The 20,433-nt window shown below is 38.3% G+C and overlaps 1 protein-coding gene across 1 annotated transcript; it reads left to right on the top strand.

Moving 5' to 3' along the window:
- The first annotated feature begins 677 nt into the window (after window positions 1-677).
- LOC133545111 (zinc finger protein 501-like) lies at window positions 678-18,838 on the top strand. Its single transcript, XM_061890457.1, has 2 exons — window positions 678-991; window positions 16,918-18,838. The coding sequence occupies exons 1-2, from the start codon at window positions 901-903 to the stop codon at window positions 18,219-18,221; spliced, it is 1,395 nt and encodes a 464-aa protein (XP_061746441.1). The 5' UTR covers window positions 678-900; the 3' UTR covers window positions 18,222-18,838.
- Window positions 18,839-20,433: the final 1,595 nt, after the last annotated feature.

Below are 20,433 nucleotides of genomic sequence, written 5' to 3'. Positions count from 1 at the left end.
AAAGCGGGAGGTGTGGTAACATTTCTCTGGGTTCCTGCTCATGTAGGAGTTGTGGGGAATGAGTTAGCTGATAGATATGCAAAACAAGCAAGCACTAAAACAGAAGTAAACATGGAGATGAAGCACAGTAAAGAAGAAGTGAAGAGCATCATGAAGACAGAACACAATAAAAAGTGGCAGGATAATTGGAATAAGGAAACAAAAGGTAGAGAGTTTTACAAAGTCCAGAGGAAAGTAGGTGTAATGAGAGGAGGAATAGAAATAGGAAAGAAGAAGACATTATTACTAGAATGAGATTAGGCCATACATATCTAAATAGTTCACTAAAATAGATAGGCAAACATACTACAGGGCTGTGTGATTTTTGCCATCAAATAGAGAATGTTGACCATGTCTTAATACAATGTAGGAAATATAATAGAGAAAGAGAAATACTGGAAAATAAGTTAGCAAAAGAAAATATTAGGTTAGAAGTGGGAGATATATTAGGATTGCATTCAGAAAACATAGGATATAAAGCAATATACACATATTTAAAAAACACTGGGTTAAATAAAAGAATATAGAGTAGGGATCCACCTCGGTCCACACTCCATTACAGTAGGTGGCGCTAATGCACACCAGAAGGTTGCTTGCCAACCGCCATAAAAACAAAAGAAGAAGAAGAAGAAGAAGTTGCACACTTCTGGCGCATGCGCAAACACATCGGTAAAGCGGAAAGTCCAAGATGGCGGCCTAAGCGGCGTGGCTTTCAGGAGAAGTTTCACATTTACGATCTTATAGATTCAACAATTGCATCAAACACCGCAACTATGCGCCTTATCTGAAGCCCACCACACGGACTTTGAGTGTGGAGCGACGGCGTGTTATCTGAAGTGAAGATTGAAGAGGTGATAGAAGATGGACGACTACTGCTATGCTAACTTGGTGACGTCATGTCAAAGAGAATCAGCGCCACCAACGGAGAACAACCTGAAAAGACAAGAGGAAGGTGAGTGTGTTGCCTTCCCTCATTTGAAAGCTATTTGAATTCCAAGCCCTAAAAACAGAAATGAGCCGACTTTGGTTAAAAATGCAAACAAAGAACCTCGATCCAAAATGGCGGAAATGTCTGTTGGAAGTTACCGCAGTAGTAAACAGTAGGCAAGCAACGGTACTTGCTATAATCCTGTGTCAATCCACCTTTATTGACCGTGATCCTCTGTGTGTGTTTGTGTACTTGATGCATGTGTTTTTGTGCGTGTGTGTGCGCGAAACCTCCTGTTCCATGGTCACGACTAATTCATGTCCAGTCAAGTGCAGTCCGGCATAGGCGTCGATCCCGTGGTGAATGGCATTTATTTATTTTTTTAATCATTCATGTTGTTGTTAGTTATGCAGCGAGTTTGGTTTGTTTTACATGATAAAAAGGTCACAATTCTATAGTTAACACAAAGTCCAAACAAGATTTTGCATGGTACCCGATAATGACCAAATGACACCATCATCTTGACTTTGTACGCACTGCACACGAGCAAATGAAGTGCATACTTAGTCAACAGCCATACATGTCACATTAAGGGTGGCAGTACGAACAACGCCAACACTGTCATGAACATGTGCCATATAGTGAAAACACACTAGACGACAACGACAAACACATTTTGGAAGAATATTTGCACCGCGACACAACATAAACACTACAGAACAAATTCCCAGAATTCCCTGCAGCACCAACTCTTCCGGGCACTACACCGGACATCCGCTGTAATGATACCAAGTACAGGAGCGTATCCAGTCGATACTACTATGATAACATCAATATTTTTTAGCATCACAAAAATCTTTTTTTATTTTTTTTAACATTTATGTTGTGACGTCTCGGTGGCATCTTGGTGCGAGAGGTGCTCTTCCTGGATGCAGTTCGGGCTCGGACACAGCGTACAGGTAAGAATAAAGTATTTATTGAACTAAAAACAGGCTGATAACAAAAACACTGGGTCTCAAAGGCAAAACAAAGAGCTAACTAGCATTGGTGCTAGGCGAACAAAAGGCGGCTAAGCGCGGAAGCATTAGCGAGTACACTCAAAGAAACAAGTACGCTAAAAGTGGAAGCTAGCGAATACAAAATACATGAAAGCCAAGTCGTCACTTGTGAACACAAACTGTATGTACCACAGACTAAGAGAACGAGTAACTGAAACAGACCGGTTAAATAGCGTCTCTGATGAAAAACAGGTGTGCAAACAAAGGCAGGTGAACGAATCAAGTCGCCATGGTGACAAATACATACAAGGAAGTGCACAAAGCAAGAATCGGAAAAGTCAAACAATAAACAAGAAACACAACAGACTCAAAACCCAAAACCATACATGATCCGGGAGGCGGATCATAACATATAACATATGTATGTTTATTAACTCAGGAAATATGTCCCTGGACACATGAGGACTGTAAATATGACCAATGTATGATACATCCTGCAGCTACTTGGTATCGGATTGATACTTAAATGTGTGGTATCATCCAAAACTAATGTCAATTATCAAAGAAGAGAAGAATAAGTGATTATTACATTTTAACCAAAGTGTAGATAGAACATGTTAAAACAGAAAATAAGCAGAAATTAACAGTAAATGCACAAGTAGATTAATCATTCATTTTCTACCACTTGTCCCTCATAATGTTGACAAAATAACAGGTGTATAAATGACACAATATGTTACTGCATAAGTCAGCAGCTAAATCAAGAGTCTTTGTTTGTTTACTTACTACTAAAAGACAAGTTGTCTAGTATGTTCACTATTATATTGAAGGACTAAATTCCAATAATAAACAAATGTTTAACGTCCCCTAAGATTTTTTTGGTTAAAATAAAGCCAATAATGACATTTTCTGTGGTCCCCTTTATTTAGACAAGTACCGAAAAGTACAGAAATACTTTTGGTACCAGTAACGGTACCAAAATATTGGTATACGCACACACACACACACACACACACACACACACACACACACACACACACACACACACCGAGCACCCAGTGGTAGAAATGTAGATCGGCGCCTATGCGGTCCAGAATAATCAACTGAAGAAATATGACTACGACTAGCATAGAAGTTGAAACACAGCATTGAAAAGAAGCAGCAACTTTAGTGACAGATTTCACTTCCACTTTCTGCTGCAGCTAACTCTAATTCTGCCCCGATTGAGGACTTGCAGGCTGTGAGAGAATGTGTGTGTGACTGAACTACTGTATTCGTCCTAACTGGGAGATTTAACACACCTACCGTATTTTTAGGAGTATAAGTCGCTCCGGAGCATGCGGCGCACTGGCCGAAAATGCATAATAAAGAAGGAAAAAAACATATATTCGTCGCACTGGAGTATAAGTCGCATTTTGGGGGGAATTTTATTTGACAAAATCCAACACCAAGAACAGACATTTGATAGGCAATTTAAAATAAATAAAGAATAGTGAAGAACAGGCTGAATAAGTGTTCGTTATATGAGGCATAAATAAGCAACTGCTATGTTAACCTAACATATTATGGTAAGAGTCATTCAAATAACTATAACATATAGAACATGCTATAACTTTACCAAACTATCTCTCACTCCTAATCCATAAATCTTCTTCCTGGATGTGGCTTCTAAACAACTCTGCCAACTCCAAAAATATGCGCCGCTTCCTCTTGTCCTTTTCTGCTGCATATTTCACTACGTCCAGCTTGTAATGAATGAATGAATGAAATAAGTTTATTTCAGTCATATAATCAATGCAGCATTTTGTGTGATCAGTTTTATAGTACAGGTTATACGTAAACAATCATACACATTTACACACACAAGAAAAAGAATGAGCGAAAAAAGGAATAGGCTGAAGCCAAAGCTTATATTTGCCTACCCTATACCTTCACTGAAAATTAGATTGCCTGGAACATCAAAAAAATCAATGGGATGAAAGTAATTGTTACTATATGTTGTAATTTTCAATTATTTCACCTTTCAAGGTTTTCTTAAACCTTACCAAAGAAGTGCATGTCTTCAACTCATCACTGAGCTTCTTCCACCATTTAACTCCTAAAACTGTAATACATTTGTATTTTATATTCCTTCTCACTTTACCTATTTCAAAAATCAATATCTCCCGTAAATGATACAAGCTGGAAGGCTGTTGTTCTTTACTCCAAACATCATTTCCATTGTTTTTAAAAACACAATGTCTGAACATTTTAATACATTTGAACTTATAAATAATGGATTGGCATGTTCATAGTAGCAGGCTTTGTGTATTATTCTAATGACTCTTTTTCGAAATGTTATTATTGAGTCTATGTTTGTTTTATAAACATTTCCCCAAATTTCAACACAATACGTTAAATATGGAAAAATAAAAGAATAATACAACATATGCAGGCATTTCTTATTCAGCATGTGTCTTATTTTATAAAGAATAGCAATAAATTTGGATATTTTTCCCTTTCTATATTCAATATGCGGTTTCCAACATACTTTATGATCAATTATTTATTCCCAAGAATTTTGTTTCATTAACTCTATAGATTTCCACTTCATTTAATTTAAATTTTGCTTCACAATTTGTCCTTGCACCACTAAACGCCATAAATTCAGTTTTCTTATCATTTAATGATAACTTATTAATATCAAACCATTTTTTTAGCTGAATTAACTCAACCTCTATTATCCTCACCACTTCCTTCAAGTCTTCTCCTGAACAATATACATTTGTATCATCTGCAAACATAATACATTTCAATTTATTAGATACTGAACAAATATCATTTAAATAAAGTATAAATAACTTAGGTCCCAATACTGAGCCTTGTGGAACCCCACAAGTTACTCTTCTTGGCTGTGATTTAGTCTTATTCATTTCCACATATTGAGATCTGTTACTTAAATAACTACTTAACCACTTTTTTCCCTTTATATATTCAATATGCGGTTTCCAACACAGTTTATGATCAATTATTATTCCCAATAATTTAGTTTCATATACTCTATCAATTTCCACTTGATTTAATTTTAATTTTGCTTCACAATTTGTCCTTGCACCACTAAACGCCATAAATTCAGTTTTCTTATCATTTAATGATAACTTATTAATATCAAACCATTTTTTTAGCTGAATTAACTCAACCTCTATTATCCTCAACACTTCCTTCAAGTCTTCTCCTGAACAATATACATTTGTATCATCTGCAAACATAATACATTTCAATTTATTAGATACTGAACAAATATCATTTAAATAAAGTATAAATAACTTAGGTCCCAATACTGAGCCTTGTGGAACCCCACAAGTTACTCTTCTTGGCTGTGATTTAGTCTTATTCATTTCCACATATTGAGATCTGTTACTTAAATAACTACTTAACCATTGTTGTGAAACACCTCTTATGCCATAGTTTTACCATGTTTGCAGAAGTAAGGAATGGTGGATTGTGTCAAAAGCTTTACATAAGTCAATAAATACTGTTTCTATTGCTGTAGCTATGTTTTCTACAAAGTCCATCACTGCTAGAGATGTAGATGGATTACTCCTGAAGCCACACTGATGCTCATTCAATAGCTCATGTTTGTCAATCCACTTATCAAGTCTATTTACAAATCATTTCTCAAGAATTTTTGCAAGTTGAGGTAGTAAGGAGACAGGTCTGTAATTTGAGACCATATGTTTATCACCATTTTTATAAAGTGGAATAACTTTAGCGATGTTCATTTGTCAGGAAAAATTCCAGTTGATAAAGATTTATTGCACATATAATATAAACGGCTTCAGGACACAATCCATCACTTCTTTAACAAGTGACATCCACTTTGTTACCATCCACACCTTTTTTTGTTTTTAAACTTTCTGACCACTTCTGACACATCACTTTCACAAACTCCACCAAGAAACATTGAATTTTTTATGTGAGATACACGCTTTAACTTTTTCTCATGCTTCATTTTTAAATTAATATTTTTTGTCAAATTCGGGCCAACATTCACAAAAAACTTATTGAATTCCTCAGCTATTTCTTCTATATTTTCATTAATTGAGTTGTCATCTCTTACCAGATATGCTGTAAAATAATTTTTGCTCGATTTTTCAATCATAGTATTAAGCACATGCCAGGTTTCAATGATATTATTTTTATGTTTATGCAGCAATTGTTCATAATAGTTATTTTGTTGCAGCCTCATGATACATGTCAATCTGTTTTTATACTTGTTATATTTGTCCTCATTTTCCTTTGTTCTATTCTTAATAAATTCCTTGTAAATCCTTTTTTTTTTTTACAGGCTTTTACTAAACCCCATGTTATCCATGTTTTTTCCCTCGTTTTAGTATTTTGCTTATATTCTCTCAATGGACAATGATGGTCATAAAGTGTCAGAAATATATCCAGGAATGTATCGTATGCTTCATTAGTATCCTGCACAAAAACATTTTGCCAATATTGATTTAAAAGATCAGCCTTGAATGCATTAACTGCTTCTGGTGATTTTATTCTAACAAAAATATTTATTTGTCTTTTTGATTGTAAGTTTGGCTGGTTGTTCATTTGGATCACTGTAAAAACAGGTAAGTGATCACTTATATCAGTCACAAAGAGTCCACTTTTTCTCTTCCCATCAAGTACATGTATGAAAATATTGTCAATTAGTGTCAAGCTGTCCTTTGTTATTCTGCTGGGTTTTACAATTAGTGGAAAGAAACTCAAGCTAAACATAAGATGAACAAAATCAGTGGTTTTCATGTGATCATTAAATTTCATCAATTCAATGTTAAAGTCACCACAAATCAAGATCATCTTATCATTATGTCTTTCATAGAACTCAAACAATTTCTTATTAAATTGATGAATGCATGTTCCAGGAGTTCTATAAATACAACTAATGAATATGTTTTTGGATCTTTCAACACTGATTTCAATAGTTCCACATTCCATCAGTTGTCATGTCAGCAATCAGCCTACATTTGAGAGAGGACATCACAAACAATACAACACCTCCTCCCCTTTTGTTCATCCTGTTTTGCCAAAACATTTCATATCCCTCTAATCCATCCAGTAATTCCTTGCTATCATTCAACCAAGTCTCTAAAATTGCTATTATGGTAAACCTTTGCTGTATTTGTTTAAAATATTCTTTCATTTTGTAAAAGTTAGTGTAAAGACTCCTGCTGTTGAAATGAATGACTGAAAAGCCTTCCATTTGAACATTTGAATTCAACTGTTCTTCAGTATAATACTCACAGTCCACATTAGAGTCCGGATAGAAGTGAATATCTGGGTCAATGTTATTTTCTAACTCATAGCATTTATGATCATGAAAGTCAAAAGACTTGAATGTTATGCAGCTCATTTGTTCTTCTATCATGTTTGTTGTCCACACGGTTGATCTGCACACAGTACACAGCCAACAAGGAACATTTCCCCACTATTCCACTTCCCTATCATGATCATCTGTTTCATTTATATTGTTCAAGTTCCTTCAAGTCTCTGACCACTAATAGCCTTGCTTGTTCTGCTGGACCATTCAATCTGATCATTACTTTACAGTTCCTTGTCCAAGTGTCCTGGATTCGCTTTCCCTTTTTCAAGATCCTGGCTTGTCTTTCAATTTCTGTGTTTCTCTTTGTGAGATGTTCCTTTACATACACTCCTGTGCCTTTTAATTCTTTTCCCAGCTTAAGCATTTCAATTGTATGTTTTCTACTCACAAAGCGGATGATGATGTTGGATCTGTTGTTTTGTTTGAGTGGAATGGTGTGGCAAGCAGCTATACTTGAACTGCATACTGGAATTCCTTTGTTCTTGAAGAAGTTGATGACTTGCTGCTCACCTCTTGGTGCATCTTCTCCCTCCTGGTCACCTGCTGTGATCCCTGCACATGAGCGCTGGCTTGTCTCCAGCCCAGAAACAACCAGGTCATCCATCCTGGAGTACTGCTCTGGATCATCCACTCTTCTTTTAAGTTCTTCAATCTTCTTGTCTTTGTCTTTGATTATTGCCTTCAGCTGCTTAATTTCATCAATTAAGTCCAGAAGGCCCATTTGCTGCTTTGCTACTTTGCACAGTTCCTCTGACATGAAATTCAGAGACTTTTTCACCTCTTCCATTTCTTCTGTTTACTTCTTAGTCGCCATTCTTTAGTGGAGAGAAGTACTTTTAGAATCCAGTTGATCTTCAGGCAATCCAGTATTGATGGCGTGTCAGTGCATTGACACACATGTCATCAAAAAGTCTCCTACAACTCAAACTACAAAAATGATTCGGCAGTTTGATGTTTATCTTCCTTATAAACATGAAGATGTTGCTCAGGTGGATGGATGTCAACGTATTTGCAAGATTTTTCACGGATTGTTGGAGCTGTGTGACCCAGTGCATCTAGCCGGCAGCCATCTTGTTTCATAAAACTATATATATATATATATTAGGGCTGTGAATCTTTGGGTGTCCCACGATTCGATAATATATCGATTTTTTTCGATTCGATTCTCGATTCAAAAACGATATTTTTGCGATTCAAAAGGATTGTGTATTCATTCAATACATAGATTTCAGCAGGATCTACCCCAGTCTGCTGACATGCTAGCAGAGTAATAGATAAAAAATAAAAAAAAGCTTTTATAATTGTAAAGGACAATGTTTTATCAAGTGATTGCAATAATGTAAATTTGTTTTAACTATTAAAACTATGACTTATTTTATCTTTGTGCAAACATTGGACACAGTGTGTTGTCAAGCTTATGAGATGCCATGCAAGTGTAAGCCACTGTGACACTATTGTTCTTTTTTTTAATTTTTATAAATGTCTAATGATAATGTCAATGAGGGATTTTTAATCACTGCTATGCTGAAATTATAACTAATATTGATACTGTTGTTGATAATATTCATTTTTGTTTCACTACTTTTGGTTTGTTCTGTGTGGTGTTTGTGTCTCTCAATTGCTCTGTTTATTGCAGTTCTGAGTGTTGCTGGCTCAGCTTTGCTTTTGGAATTGGATTGCACTGTTATGGCATTGCTGTGTAGTGGTTTGTTGGATTGATAAAAAAAAAAAAAAATCGATAAAAAAAAAAAAGAGAATCGATTCTGAATCGCACAACGTATTCGATTCGATTTGTATTCGAATCATTTTTTCCCCACACCCCTAATATATATATATATATATATATAAATATATAGCCAAAAGTATGGTGGCCAGCCATCCAAATGATGAGAATTGGGTGTCCTAATCACTAAACCCGGTGACTGTTCCTACAAACATTTGTGAAAAAATAGCCACTCTGGGATTTCCAGCATGGAACTGTCATAGGATGCCACCTGTGCAACAAATCCAGTCGTGAAATTTCCTCGCTCCTAAATTATAAATCAAAGTCAACTTTATTATAAGAAAAGTGAAGAGTTTGGGAACAACAGCAAGTCAGCCACCAAGTGGTAGGCCAGGTAAACTGACAGAGAGGGGTCAGCGGATGCTGAAGCGCATAGTGCAAAGACTTTCTGCACAGTCAGTTGCTACAGAGCTCCAAACGTCATGTGACCTTCCAATTAGCCCACGTACAGTTCGCAGAGAGCTTCATGGAATGGATTTCCATGGCCAAGCAGCTGCATCTAAGCCATATGTCACCTAGTCCAATGCAAAGTGTCAGATACAGTGGTGTAAAGCACGTCTCCACTGAATTCGAGAGCAGTAGAGACGCCTTCTCTGAATTGATGAATCACACTTTTCCATCTGGCAATCTGATGGACCAGTCTGGCTTTGGAGGTTGCAAGGACAATGCTACCTTTTGGACTGCATTGTGCCGAGTGTCAAATTTGGTGGAGGAGGAATTATGGTGTGTTTTTTAGGAGTTGGGCTTGGCCCTTTAGTTCCAGTGAAATGAACTCTGAATGTTCCAGGATACCAAAACATTTTGGACAATTCTATGGGATGGCACTTCAAGTTTATATGTGAGTAAAGGCAGCTGGCCAAATACTTTTATCAACATAGTGTGTATATATTATTGTTCATGTATGAGATCTAGGGCTGCCAACTATGGCCAAAGTAATAATTAAGGTTATTGTTATCAATATTGAAACCATGATTGTTGATTGTTAGGTGAAGCATTGTTGGGGTGTGAACGTAATACCATCATGTCATTTGTAATGTCTAATAACAAGACTAGATAAACGTTAACCATATATTTATGGACAAATATTAGTTTTTTTATTCTTTAATTACATCAATTGGTCAGCTGTTTGTCATTACATGATGCCTTTATCTCTATCTTTACATTTTGATACAGAGACTATTTCTATTTGTTGTTTAAAATGATGTACATCATATAAATGATGTATTGGGACAGATTCATTGAGTTTGAGCAGAAGTATGTCGTAGAGAAATTAACTATATGCAATAACGCATTAACAAAATGATTGTTGAATTAACATGAAAAAAAACAAGTAATGTAAAGAAAAGCTGGTGTTTACTTTTTGATATCAAAATAAAACACAAAGCTTTTTGGCTCATGAAGATGAAGTCTAATAAACAAGCTTTGTTTTTCTCTAAGGCCTCCATAGTGTTTCAGTACAACACTTTGGCCAACAACAACAACAAAAAAACTGTGATACCTCTCACATCAAATAAACAATCTTCACCGCCTATGACAAAACATTTGAGCTAGTATTGATGTTATTTGAACATTGATCCAGTTTACAGTTAAATACTGGAGAAGTGAACATCCCAGTAAACAAAGTAAAGACTTTCTTAACAAGTTGTAACAACCTTCACAACACATCAGCTGCTGCAAAACATCAAACAGTTTTCTCCTTCGCTGTATACTTTTAGTGTGGGGACAAGTGTCTCCAATATTGTCCACACCTGTCTCCATCCAAACACAGATGTGTCTCTTTAAAGTGGGAAGTGAGGGAAAATGAGGTTAAACCAAGCGCTGGGCTCCGTTTACTCTGAGGGGAAATCTCCGCAGCAAAGTCTGTGTCGTTGGTCCGCCTTTTATTATCCAGCCAAACCACGCTAGTGCACATGCGCCTTACTGTGTTGCCAAAAATGCATTAATATCATTATTATTATTATCCAGCCAAACCACGCTAGTGCACATGCACCTTACTGTGTTGCCAAAAATGCATTAATATCATTATTATTATTATCCAGCCAAACCACGCTAGTGCACATGCGCCTTACTGTGTTGCCAAAAATGCATTATCATCATTATTATTATCCAGCCAAAGCACGCTAGTGCACATGCGCCTTACTGTGTTGCCAAAAATGCATTAATATCATTATTATTATTATCCAGCCAAACCACGCTAGTGCACATGCGCCTTACTGTGTTGCCAAAAATGCATTAATATCATTATTATTATTATCCAGCCAAACCACGCTAGTGCACATGCACCTTACTGTGTTGCCAAAAATGCATTAATATCATTATTATTATTATCCAGCCAAAGCACGCTAGTGCACATGCGCCTTACTGTGTTGCCAAAAATGCATTAATATCATTATTATTATCCAGCCAAAGCACGCTAGTGCACATGCGCCTTACTGTGTTGCCAAAAATGCATTAATATCATTATTATTATTATCCAGCCAAAGCATGCTAGTGCACATGCACCTTACTGTGTTGCCAAAAATGCATTATCATTATTATTATTATCCAGCCAAAGCACGCTAGTGCACATGCGCCTTACTGTGTTGCCAAAAATGCATTAATATCATTATTATTATCCAGCCAAAGCACGCTAGTGCACATGCGCCTTACTGTGTTGCCAAAAATGCATTAATATCATTATTATTATTATCCAGCCAAAGCATGCTAGTGCACATGCACCTTACTGTGTTGCCAAAAATGCATTATCATTATTATTATTATCCAGCCAAAGCACGCTAGTGCACATGCACCTTACTGTGTTGCCAAAAATGCATTAATATCATTATTATTATTATCCAGCCAAAGCACGCTAGTGCACATGCGCCTTACTGTGTTGCCAAAAATGCATTAATATCATTATTATTATTATCCAGCCAAAGCACGCTAGTGCACATGCGCCTTACTGTGTTGCCAAAAATGCATTAATATCATTATTATTATTATCCAGCCAAAGCATGCTAGTGCACATGCACCTTACTGTGTTGCCAAAAATGCATTAATAAACAACGTTTTTTTGGTCATTCTAAAAAATTAAACGGTATTACTAACCGTTGGGAATTGTCGCAAATGATCATTATACTGTTCACTGTTACATCCCTCCTCCATTAACAAGTTAAAAAGTCAAGGGCGGTCACGGCATGTTCTTGCCGCGAATGTTGGTCAATTTTTGGGGCATTACAGCAAATGACAAGCGTGGTAGCGGCTTTTGTTGAGGTGCCGCGGTAAGATTTGAGCGCTACATAGATGCATGAAAGATAAACTTGAGTTAATGAAACATGTAGAATAGATTGTTTTACACCCTCTGTTGTTTAAAAAGGCTACAGTTAGGGCTGGACCATTATTAGATTACATTAGATTAGATAGTACTTTATTTATTCCTTCAGGAGAGTTCCTTCAGGAAAATTAAAATTTTCAGCACAATCCAATTCAAGATCAGACAAACGTTACAGGGAGACAGAACAGGATCGCTGACAGGTCTGCCGGCTTCCAGCGCCCCTTACAAAAAAGGTGAGATACAGGTAAACAAGTGGGGGGAATGGGAGAAAAAAATTGAAGATTAAAATAAAATAAAAAAATTGGTCTAAGGCTGGGTCCCTGGAGAGGGGGTCCAGACTGAGGCCAAGGGAAAGAACAACAACAACTCATAGCCATAGCACACATCCCTCTCACATGTGTGTGTAAGAGGGAAACATCAAACACTAAAGAACACAAAAGACATTAAAGCAGCGGATACAACCAGACACTTCTACATACACACATGAATAAAAAGTAAAAGAAACATATACACTGCGGCAAAAAATAATAATCTTGATTGATATTGTAATCACGATTACACCATTTAAAAATAATTTAAAAATACCAGTATTTATTTTACCAGCAAAACTCAACTTTAACTATAGTTTAGAAAAGCGGATATTAGTTAGTAACAAATAAACCACAACAAGTAAAATAATAGTACAAATGCATTTAAATAAGAATGGCAAAATAAAAAAAACCTATAAAATGAAGTTTGATCTTTTAATTTTTTTAGTTAAATTTTTCACCTATTACACTTATTTGGCTACCTTTTTGTGTCAAATACAAATGTATAAAATGTTAATTAAATGCAGAATCTCTCACATTTATTTGACCCGTACTTTGGGTCAAAGCATAATAATTGTGTAAATGCATCAATAAGTTCATTATGCTTGTGTGAGGTGCCTTTTTGAAACCTTTTTTTTGTTAGCGCAGTCAGACCTATTATTGTGAAGGGGGAAGTGTGCCGCTGTTCTCAGCTTGATGTGTGGAGGCCACTTGAGGCTCCTTGAAAAAAGGAGAGAGAAGGAGAAACTCTCAAGTTTTGACTCCTGTCCTGTTTATACATGAATCCAACATTGATGATGTCGTTCACAACAACACAAGCAGATGAGATGTGTTGTGGCTTTATGGATTTTCCTTGCTAGCTTTAGCTTCATGGTTTAGTCGCTATTTTGAACGACCGCCTCAAGGACGGGACGGTTGCGTGTTTAGAGAATGAATGAGTGGTCCAGAACACATTATTTTCCCCAACCAATGCTGTTTTTTCCTCACAATGACAACATTGCTCTTACATTTATGTCAATTTCCCTGATATTCTGCAGTGAACAGCAGATTTTCTTATATTAGCCAATTCTGTGACTCCTTAAGTCATTTTTGAAATAATATGCCTTATTTTTTTGTTGAGTTCAGTGATTATTGACTAGATTATTACTTTGGGAAGGTGAGAGAAGAAGACTTGTGGTCTTTTGAGAATTGTCTGGTTTGTCCATCCTAGACCACCTTAGGTCACGTGCGGTGCATCACCAGACCTGCTAATGTTAGCCAAGTTAGCTGCTCATGCGTGTTGGAGTGGAGACGGCTGAGGGGAGTCCTTCAGGAGGGTTCCTTCAGGAAAATTATGAAACAAGCTCAGCTTCCTCATGAAGGTGAGGTGATGATGTCACATAAGGACTACACGCCTACACTCTCAAAAGAATGCCAACGTTTGGGCCCCCAGACCTGCTTTATTTTGGCCGTATCGAGGCAGCGCTTTTTTACGCTTTGGGACCAAACGAACAAAAGAAGACCTTTTGTATGCAGTTTGAGAGCCGCAGCCGGAGAAAATAAACACAGAGTGTATCCATGACTGCAAAGTTCATTGATTGATTGACTAATGTTTTAATACCTCGGGACATTGGCTTGAAATATTTCTGTCAATCACACAAACATGCTTGTGGGGGAGTTTCCTGTGTCTACGTACCTTCCACACATGCGTACACCCACCGGAGTGACATTTGTCCAGGTTGCACCATCCCCAAGTTTCCTGTGTCTACGTACCTTCCACACATGCGTACACCCACCGGAGTGACATTTGTCCAGGTTGCACCATCCCCAAGTTTCCTGTGTCTACGTACCTTCCACACATGCGTACACCCACCGGAGTGACATTTGTCCAGGTTGCACCATCCCCAAGTTTCCTGTGTCTACGTACCTTCCACACATCTATACACCCACCGGAGTGACAAGTTGCACCATCCCATCATTTTTCCTACCTATTCAAACCATTTCAACATCAACACATTCCACTCATCCTGGACATTCAAACTAAAATGTTCCCAAGTTCCAAACCAAATTCCCGTTTTCCTGGAAGTTCAAACTCTTCAACTTTTAAACCATTCCAACATTCAAACTATTCTTACATTCATACTACATTCTGTCAACATTTCGGTTCAATTTGAGCATTCACGCGCAATTCCTTGAACAATTCCCTCATTTACATATTATCATTATTATTATTCTTCTTCTTGAGGGTGCATGGGAGTTTGCCCAACCAGTCTACATGTGCTTTGTGGACTTGGAGAAGGCATTCGACCGTGTCCCTCGGGAAGTCCTGTGGGGAGTGCTCAGAGAGTATGGGGTATCGGACTGTCTTATTGTGGCGGTCCGTTCCCTGTACGATCAGTGCCAGAGCTTGGTCCGCATTGCCGGCAGTAAGTCGAACACATTTCCAGTGAGGGTTGGACTCCACCAAGGCTGCCCTTTGTCACCGATTCTGTTCATAACTTTTATGGACAGAATTTCTAGGCGCAGTCAAGGCGTTGAGGGGTTCCGGTTTGGTAACCGCAGGATTAGGTCTCTGCTTTTTGCAGATGATGTGGTCCTGATGGCTTCATCTGACCGGGATCTTCAGCTCTCGCTGGATCGGTTCGCAGCCGAGTGTGAAGCGACCGGAATGAGAATCAGCACCTCCAAGTCCAAGTCCATGGTTCTCGCCCGGAAAAGGGTGGAGTCCCATCTCCGGGTTGGGGAGGAGACCCTGCCCCAAGTGGAGGAGTTCAAGTACCTAGGAGTCGTGTTCACGAGTGAGGGAAGAGTGGATCGTGAGATCGACAGGCGGATCGGTGCGGCGTCTTCAGTAATGCGGACGTTGTACCGGTCCGTTGTGGTGAAGAAGGAGCTGAGCCGGAAGGCAAAGCTCTCAATTTACCGGTCGATCTACGTTCCCATCCTCACCTATGGTCATGAGCTTTGTGTCATGACCGAAAGGATAAGATCACGGGTACAAGCGGCCGAAATGAGTTTCCTCCGCCGTGTGGCGGGTCTCTCCCTTAGAGATAGGGTGAGAAGCTCTGCCATCCGGGAGGAACTCAAAGTAAAGCCGCTGCTCCTTCACATCGAGAGGACCCAGATGAGGTGGTTCGGGCATCTGGTCAGGATGCCACCCGAACGCCTCCCTAGGGAGGTGTTTAGGGCACGTCCAACCGGTAGGAGGCCACGGGGAAGACCCAGGACACGTTAGGAAGACTATGTCTCCCGGCTGGCCTGGGAACGCCTCGGGATCCCCCGGGAAGAGCTACACGAAGTGGCTGGGGAGAGGGAAGTCTGGGTTTCCCTGCTTAGGCTGTTGCACCCGCGACCCGACCTCGGATAAGCGGAAGATGATGGATGGATGGATGGATGGCATTATTATTATTATTATTATTATTATTATTATTAAATGTAGCTTACCATATTGCTGAAAAAAAATCATTTCTCCTTGGGAATTAATAAAGTATTTCTGATTCTGATTCTGATTGAATGTGTGGACTGCATGAATGATGCTTTCTCAATTCTCACTCTAACGTAATTTGACTGTCTAGAAACGCACTAAATTAATCCACTATTAATATTATTAATAAGATAGAAAAGTTATCTTTTGAAGGAGTAGTCAGTAATCTGATTACTTCTTGCGAGTGTAACTGTGGCGACACTATCTAAATAAAAGCAAACAGATGTCATGTTTTTTGGCCAACATGCGTGACCCCGAACGGGACAAGCGGTAAAAAAATGGATGGATGTTGATTATGCTCATGCTATTTTTAGAGCAGACATGTCTCTAAAGATGAATGTAAAAATGACAATAATTTTAATCCACCAGCAGGGGGTGCTCATCACTAGTACTACTGCGTGGAGGCTGGCATGTGGTACATTATTTCCTGTGTGTGTATGACTTATTCAGAGGGAGAACAGCACAATTTCACGTATGGCGTCTACCATTAAGGATTGCAGGAATGACTTTTAGGATGTTTTTATATGAATAAGGTGGATTGGACGTTGGCCTGGGAAGGCATTCCCCTGAAGGTCTTCTTCATGTGTCAGCTGGAAGTAACCTGACTGCTGTGAGGGGAAACTGATGGGATTGTGAGATCATATGTTGGTGCAGGACAATGTCTCATGTGACTGAGCAAAGCTGGACTTTTCTCAAGAATGTTTGTTTTCTCCTGTCTCGCAGATGTCGAAGAAGAACATCTTTCTCGTGAGCAGGAAGCGGAGCCACAGTCCCACCGCATTAAAGAGGAAGAAGAGAAACCACATTCACAACACATTAAAAAGGGAGGAGAGGAGCCACAGTCCCCCCACATTAAAGAGGAAGAGGAGGACCCACTGACCCTTCACATTAAAGAGGAAGAGGAGGAAGAGGGCATCAGTCAGCCCAAATGGTTGGAGGAGTTCCCAGTGAGTGTGAAGAGTGAAGATGGTGAAAGTGAGGAGAGGGGAGGGGGGGAGCCTCCAAGCAGCAGCTCAACACAACACATGACAACAGAAGCTGATGGAGACCACTGTGGAGGATCACAAGCAGACAAGCTCTTAGCTCCACTATCAGATAGTGAGGACACAACCTCACACTCTCCTCACACTGATGATGAAGACTCTAAAGATGATGCAACATGTCACACTGACAACACTCACTTCACATGTCCTACCTGTCACAAAACTTTTAAATACCATAGTCTTCTGAAAAGACACATGAGAACACACACTGGAGAAAAAACTTTTTCTTGTTCAACCTGTGGTAAAGGTTTTACACGAAGTCATGATTCTAAAGTACACATGAGAACACACACTGGTGAGAAACCTTTTTCTTGCTCAGAATGTGGTAAAGATTTTGTTCTAAGTAAACATTTGAAAGTACACATGAGAACACACACTGGTGAAAAACCTTTTGTCTGTTCAACCTGTGGTAAAGGTTTTGTACAAAGTCCCCATTTAAAAGAACACATGAGAACACACACTGGTGAAAAACCTTTAGTCTGTTCAACCTGTGGTAAAGGTTTTACACAAAGTCGATGGTTGAAAGTACACACGAGAATACACACTGGTGAAAAACCTTTTGTCTGTTTAATCTGTGGTAAAGGTTTTACACAAAGTCGATGTTTGAAAATGCACATAAGAACACACACTGGTGAAAAACCTTTTTCCTGTACCACCTGTGGTAAAGGTTTTACACAAAGCCAATATTTGAAAGGACACATGAGAACACACACTGGTGAAAAACCTTTTTCCTGTTCAACCTGTGGTAAAGGTTTCACAGAAAATCGGTGTTTGAAAAGACACATGAGAACACACACTGGTGAAAAATCACATTCCTGTTCAATCTGCAACAGAAGCTTTGGTGAACGATCAAACCTTGTAAGACACATGAGAAGACACCCAGGAGAGAAAGTGTTGAGTTGCAGTGTGTGTGGTGAAAGATTGTCTTCTAAGTACCAGTGTAAGAAACACAAGTGTGCTGGTGAGAACAGCAGCAGCAAATGAAACTGCAGGATTTGAAATAAACTGTCCAGACTTTCATTTGGACTTTCTAACATCAGCACATATAACATGTGTGACATTGTTGTTTGTCTAACAATCTCTTTAATTAATTTAGCATTAAACAGGCACTGAGTGAGCACAATATGTCCATCATGTCCTCATGTGTAATGTTTACATTCTTTTTCTATTTTTTGGGACTACAATGTGCAATAATGTTATATGTATGTGTATATATATATTCATATGCATGCAGATATGCATGTGTGTGGATATATATATAAATATACAGAGATACATCTCTCATCTCATATCTTTTTTTTTTTACTATTTATACTACCATATTGTATATGCACCTTAGGAGGATCTGCTCCAATTTCGTTGTTCTTTGAACCTGTTCATTGCAATAATGACAATAAAACTATTCTATTCTATTCTATTAATATGCTTCTAGATTTATAGATTAGATATTTTATATTAATGCTTTTTTCAGTCAAGTACATGCATTAATATACAACATTGTGTACTTTTATTAAAAAATGGACAGCGATTTGAGTAAAAAGGTGAGAGTAAACAGTAAAATACATATTTTACATGCAATAAACATTTTGTGCCATCGAAGACGGCGCTGGCTGAGAAGAGAGTTCATGCTATGGCTATTAGCCCACTGAAGAATGACACTGTGTGGAATATAGTCCTGCCAACTACTACCAAGTATACGTTTGATACACCGCATGTGGAAAGCGTTAAGTCGACGCTCTTGTCTCATATCAAACGTATCCTTGGTATTAGTTGGCAGGACTATATTCCACACAGTGTCATTCTTCAGTGGGCTAATATCCATAGCATGAACTCTCTTCTCAGCCAGAAAATAAATATAAAAACAAGTTAACTCATATTATGAGGTCAAATAAGAGAGTTTATTATAAGAAATTACTAGATGATAATAAAATAATATCAAAGGAATATGGAATTTATTAAATAGTATTATAAGAAACAGAATACCTCTTCAAATAACTATCCAACGTATTTCATGAATGATGGTAAAGAAATTATAATATTGAAGATGTGGTTAATGCCTTCAATACATTCTTTGTAAGTATTGGATCCGAACTTGCAGCAAGAATCCCAGATCCACGGACAACTGGTAAAAATATGGAGGGATTGTTGGAGAGAAATCTTAATTCTATGTTTTTAAATTCAGAGGGTGAAGAAGAAGTGTTGGATGTTGTAAACAAATATATGAACAAAATGTCCACAGACTCCAATGACAGTATGGCATCGCTGAAAAATGTCATTACAGGAATATCAAAACCATTAACATATATCTGTAATCTGTCATTTCAAACCGGCACATTTACAAACGAAATGAAAATAGCTAAAGTTATACCTCTGTTTAAAACTGGGAGCAAAAACCACTTCCACAATTGTCTAAAATATTCGAAAAACTATTCAATAACATCTTAGATGCATTTATAGAAAAACATAATTTACTCCATCCATCCATCCATCCATTTCCTACCGCTTATTCCCTTTCGGGGTCGCGGGGGGCGCTGGCGCCTATCTCAGCTACAATCGGGCGGAAGGCAGGGTACACCCTGGACAAGTCGCCACCTCATCGCAGGGCCCACACAGATAGACAGACAACATTCACACTCACATTCACACACTAGGGCCAATTTGGTGTTGCCAATTAACCTATCCCCAGGTGCATGTCTTTGGAAGTGGGAGGAAGCCCACGCATTCACGGGGAGAACATGCAAACTCCACACAGAAAGATCCCGAGCCTGGATTTGAACGCAGGACTGCAGGAACTTCGTATTGTGAGGCAGACGCTCTAACCCCTCTGCCACCGTGAAGCCCCATAATTTACTCCCTGACTGGCAATATGGGTTTAGATCAAAGAGATCTACATCAATGGCAATCATTGAGACAATAGAGGACATCACAAATGCCATAGACAAGAAACAATATGCAATGGGAATATTTATTGATCTAAAAAAAGCATTTGACACAATTAACCATGATATCTTAATCAATAAAATGGAAAAGTATGGAATCAGGGGAGTTGTACTAGACTGGCTTAAAACTTACTTAAATAAGAGACAACAGTTTGTGAAGTTGGGGGATTGCTTGTGGTGTCCCCCAGGGGTCAGTGTTGGGGCCAAAATTGTTTATCCTGTATGTCAATGATATCTGTAAAGTGTCTACATTATTG

Source organism: Nerophis ophidion, linkage group LG28, assembly GCF_033978795.1.
Source record: "Nerophis ophidion isolate RoL-2023_Sa linkage group LG28, RoL_Noph_v1.0, whole genome shotgun sequence".
Lineage (NCBI taxonomy): Eukaryota > Metazoa > Chordata > Actinopteri > Syngnathiformes > Syngnathidae > Nerophis > Nerophis ophidion.
This window is presented reverse-complemented; position numbering and strand designations above follow the sequence as displayed.

Excerpts from the sequence above, each read along its gene's own strand:
- LOC133545111 (XM_061890457.1), top strand. The coding sequence starts at position 901 with ATGGACGACTACTGCTATGCTAACTTGGTGACGTCATGTCAAAGAGAA. Across the intron at positions 992-16,917 it reads CCTGAAAAGACAAGAGGAAG|ATGTCGAAGAAGAACATCTT; the intron begins GTGAGTGTGTTG and ends CCTGTCTCGCAG.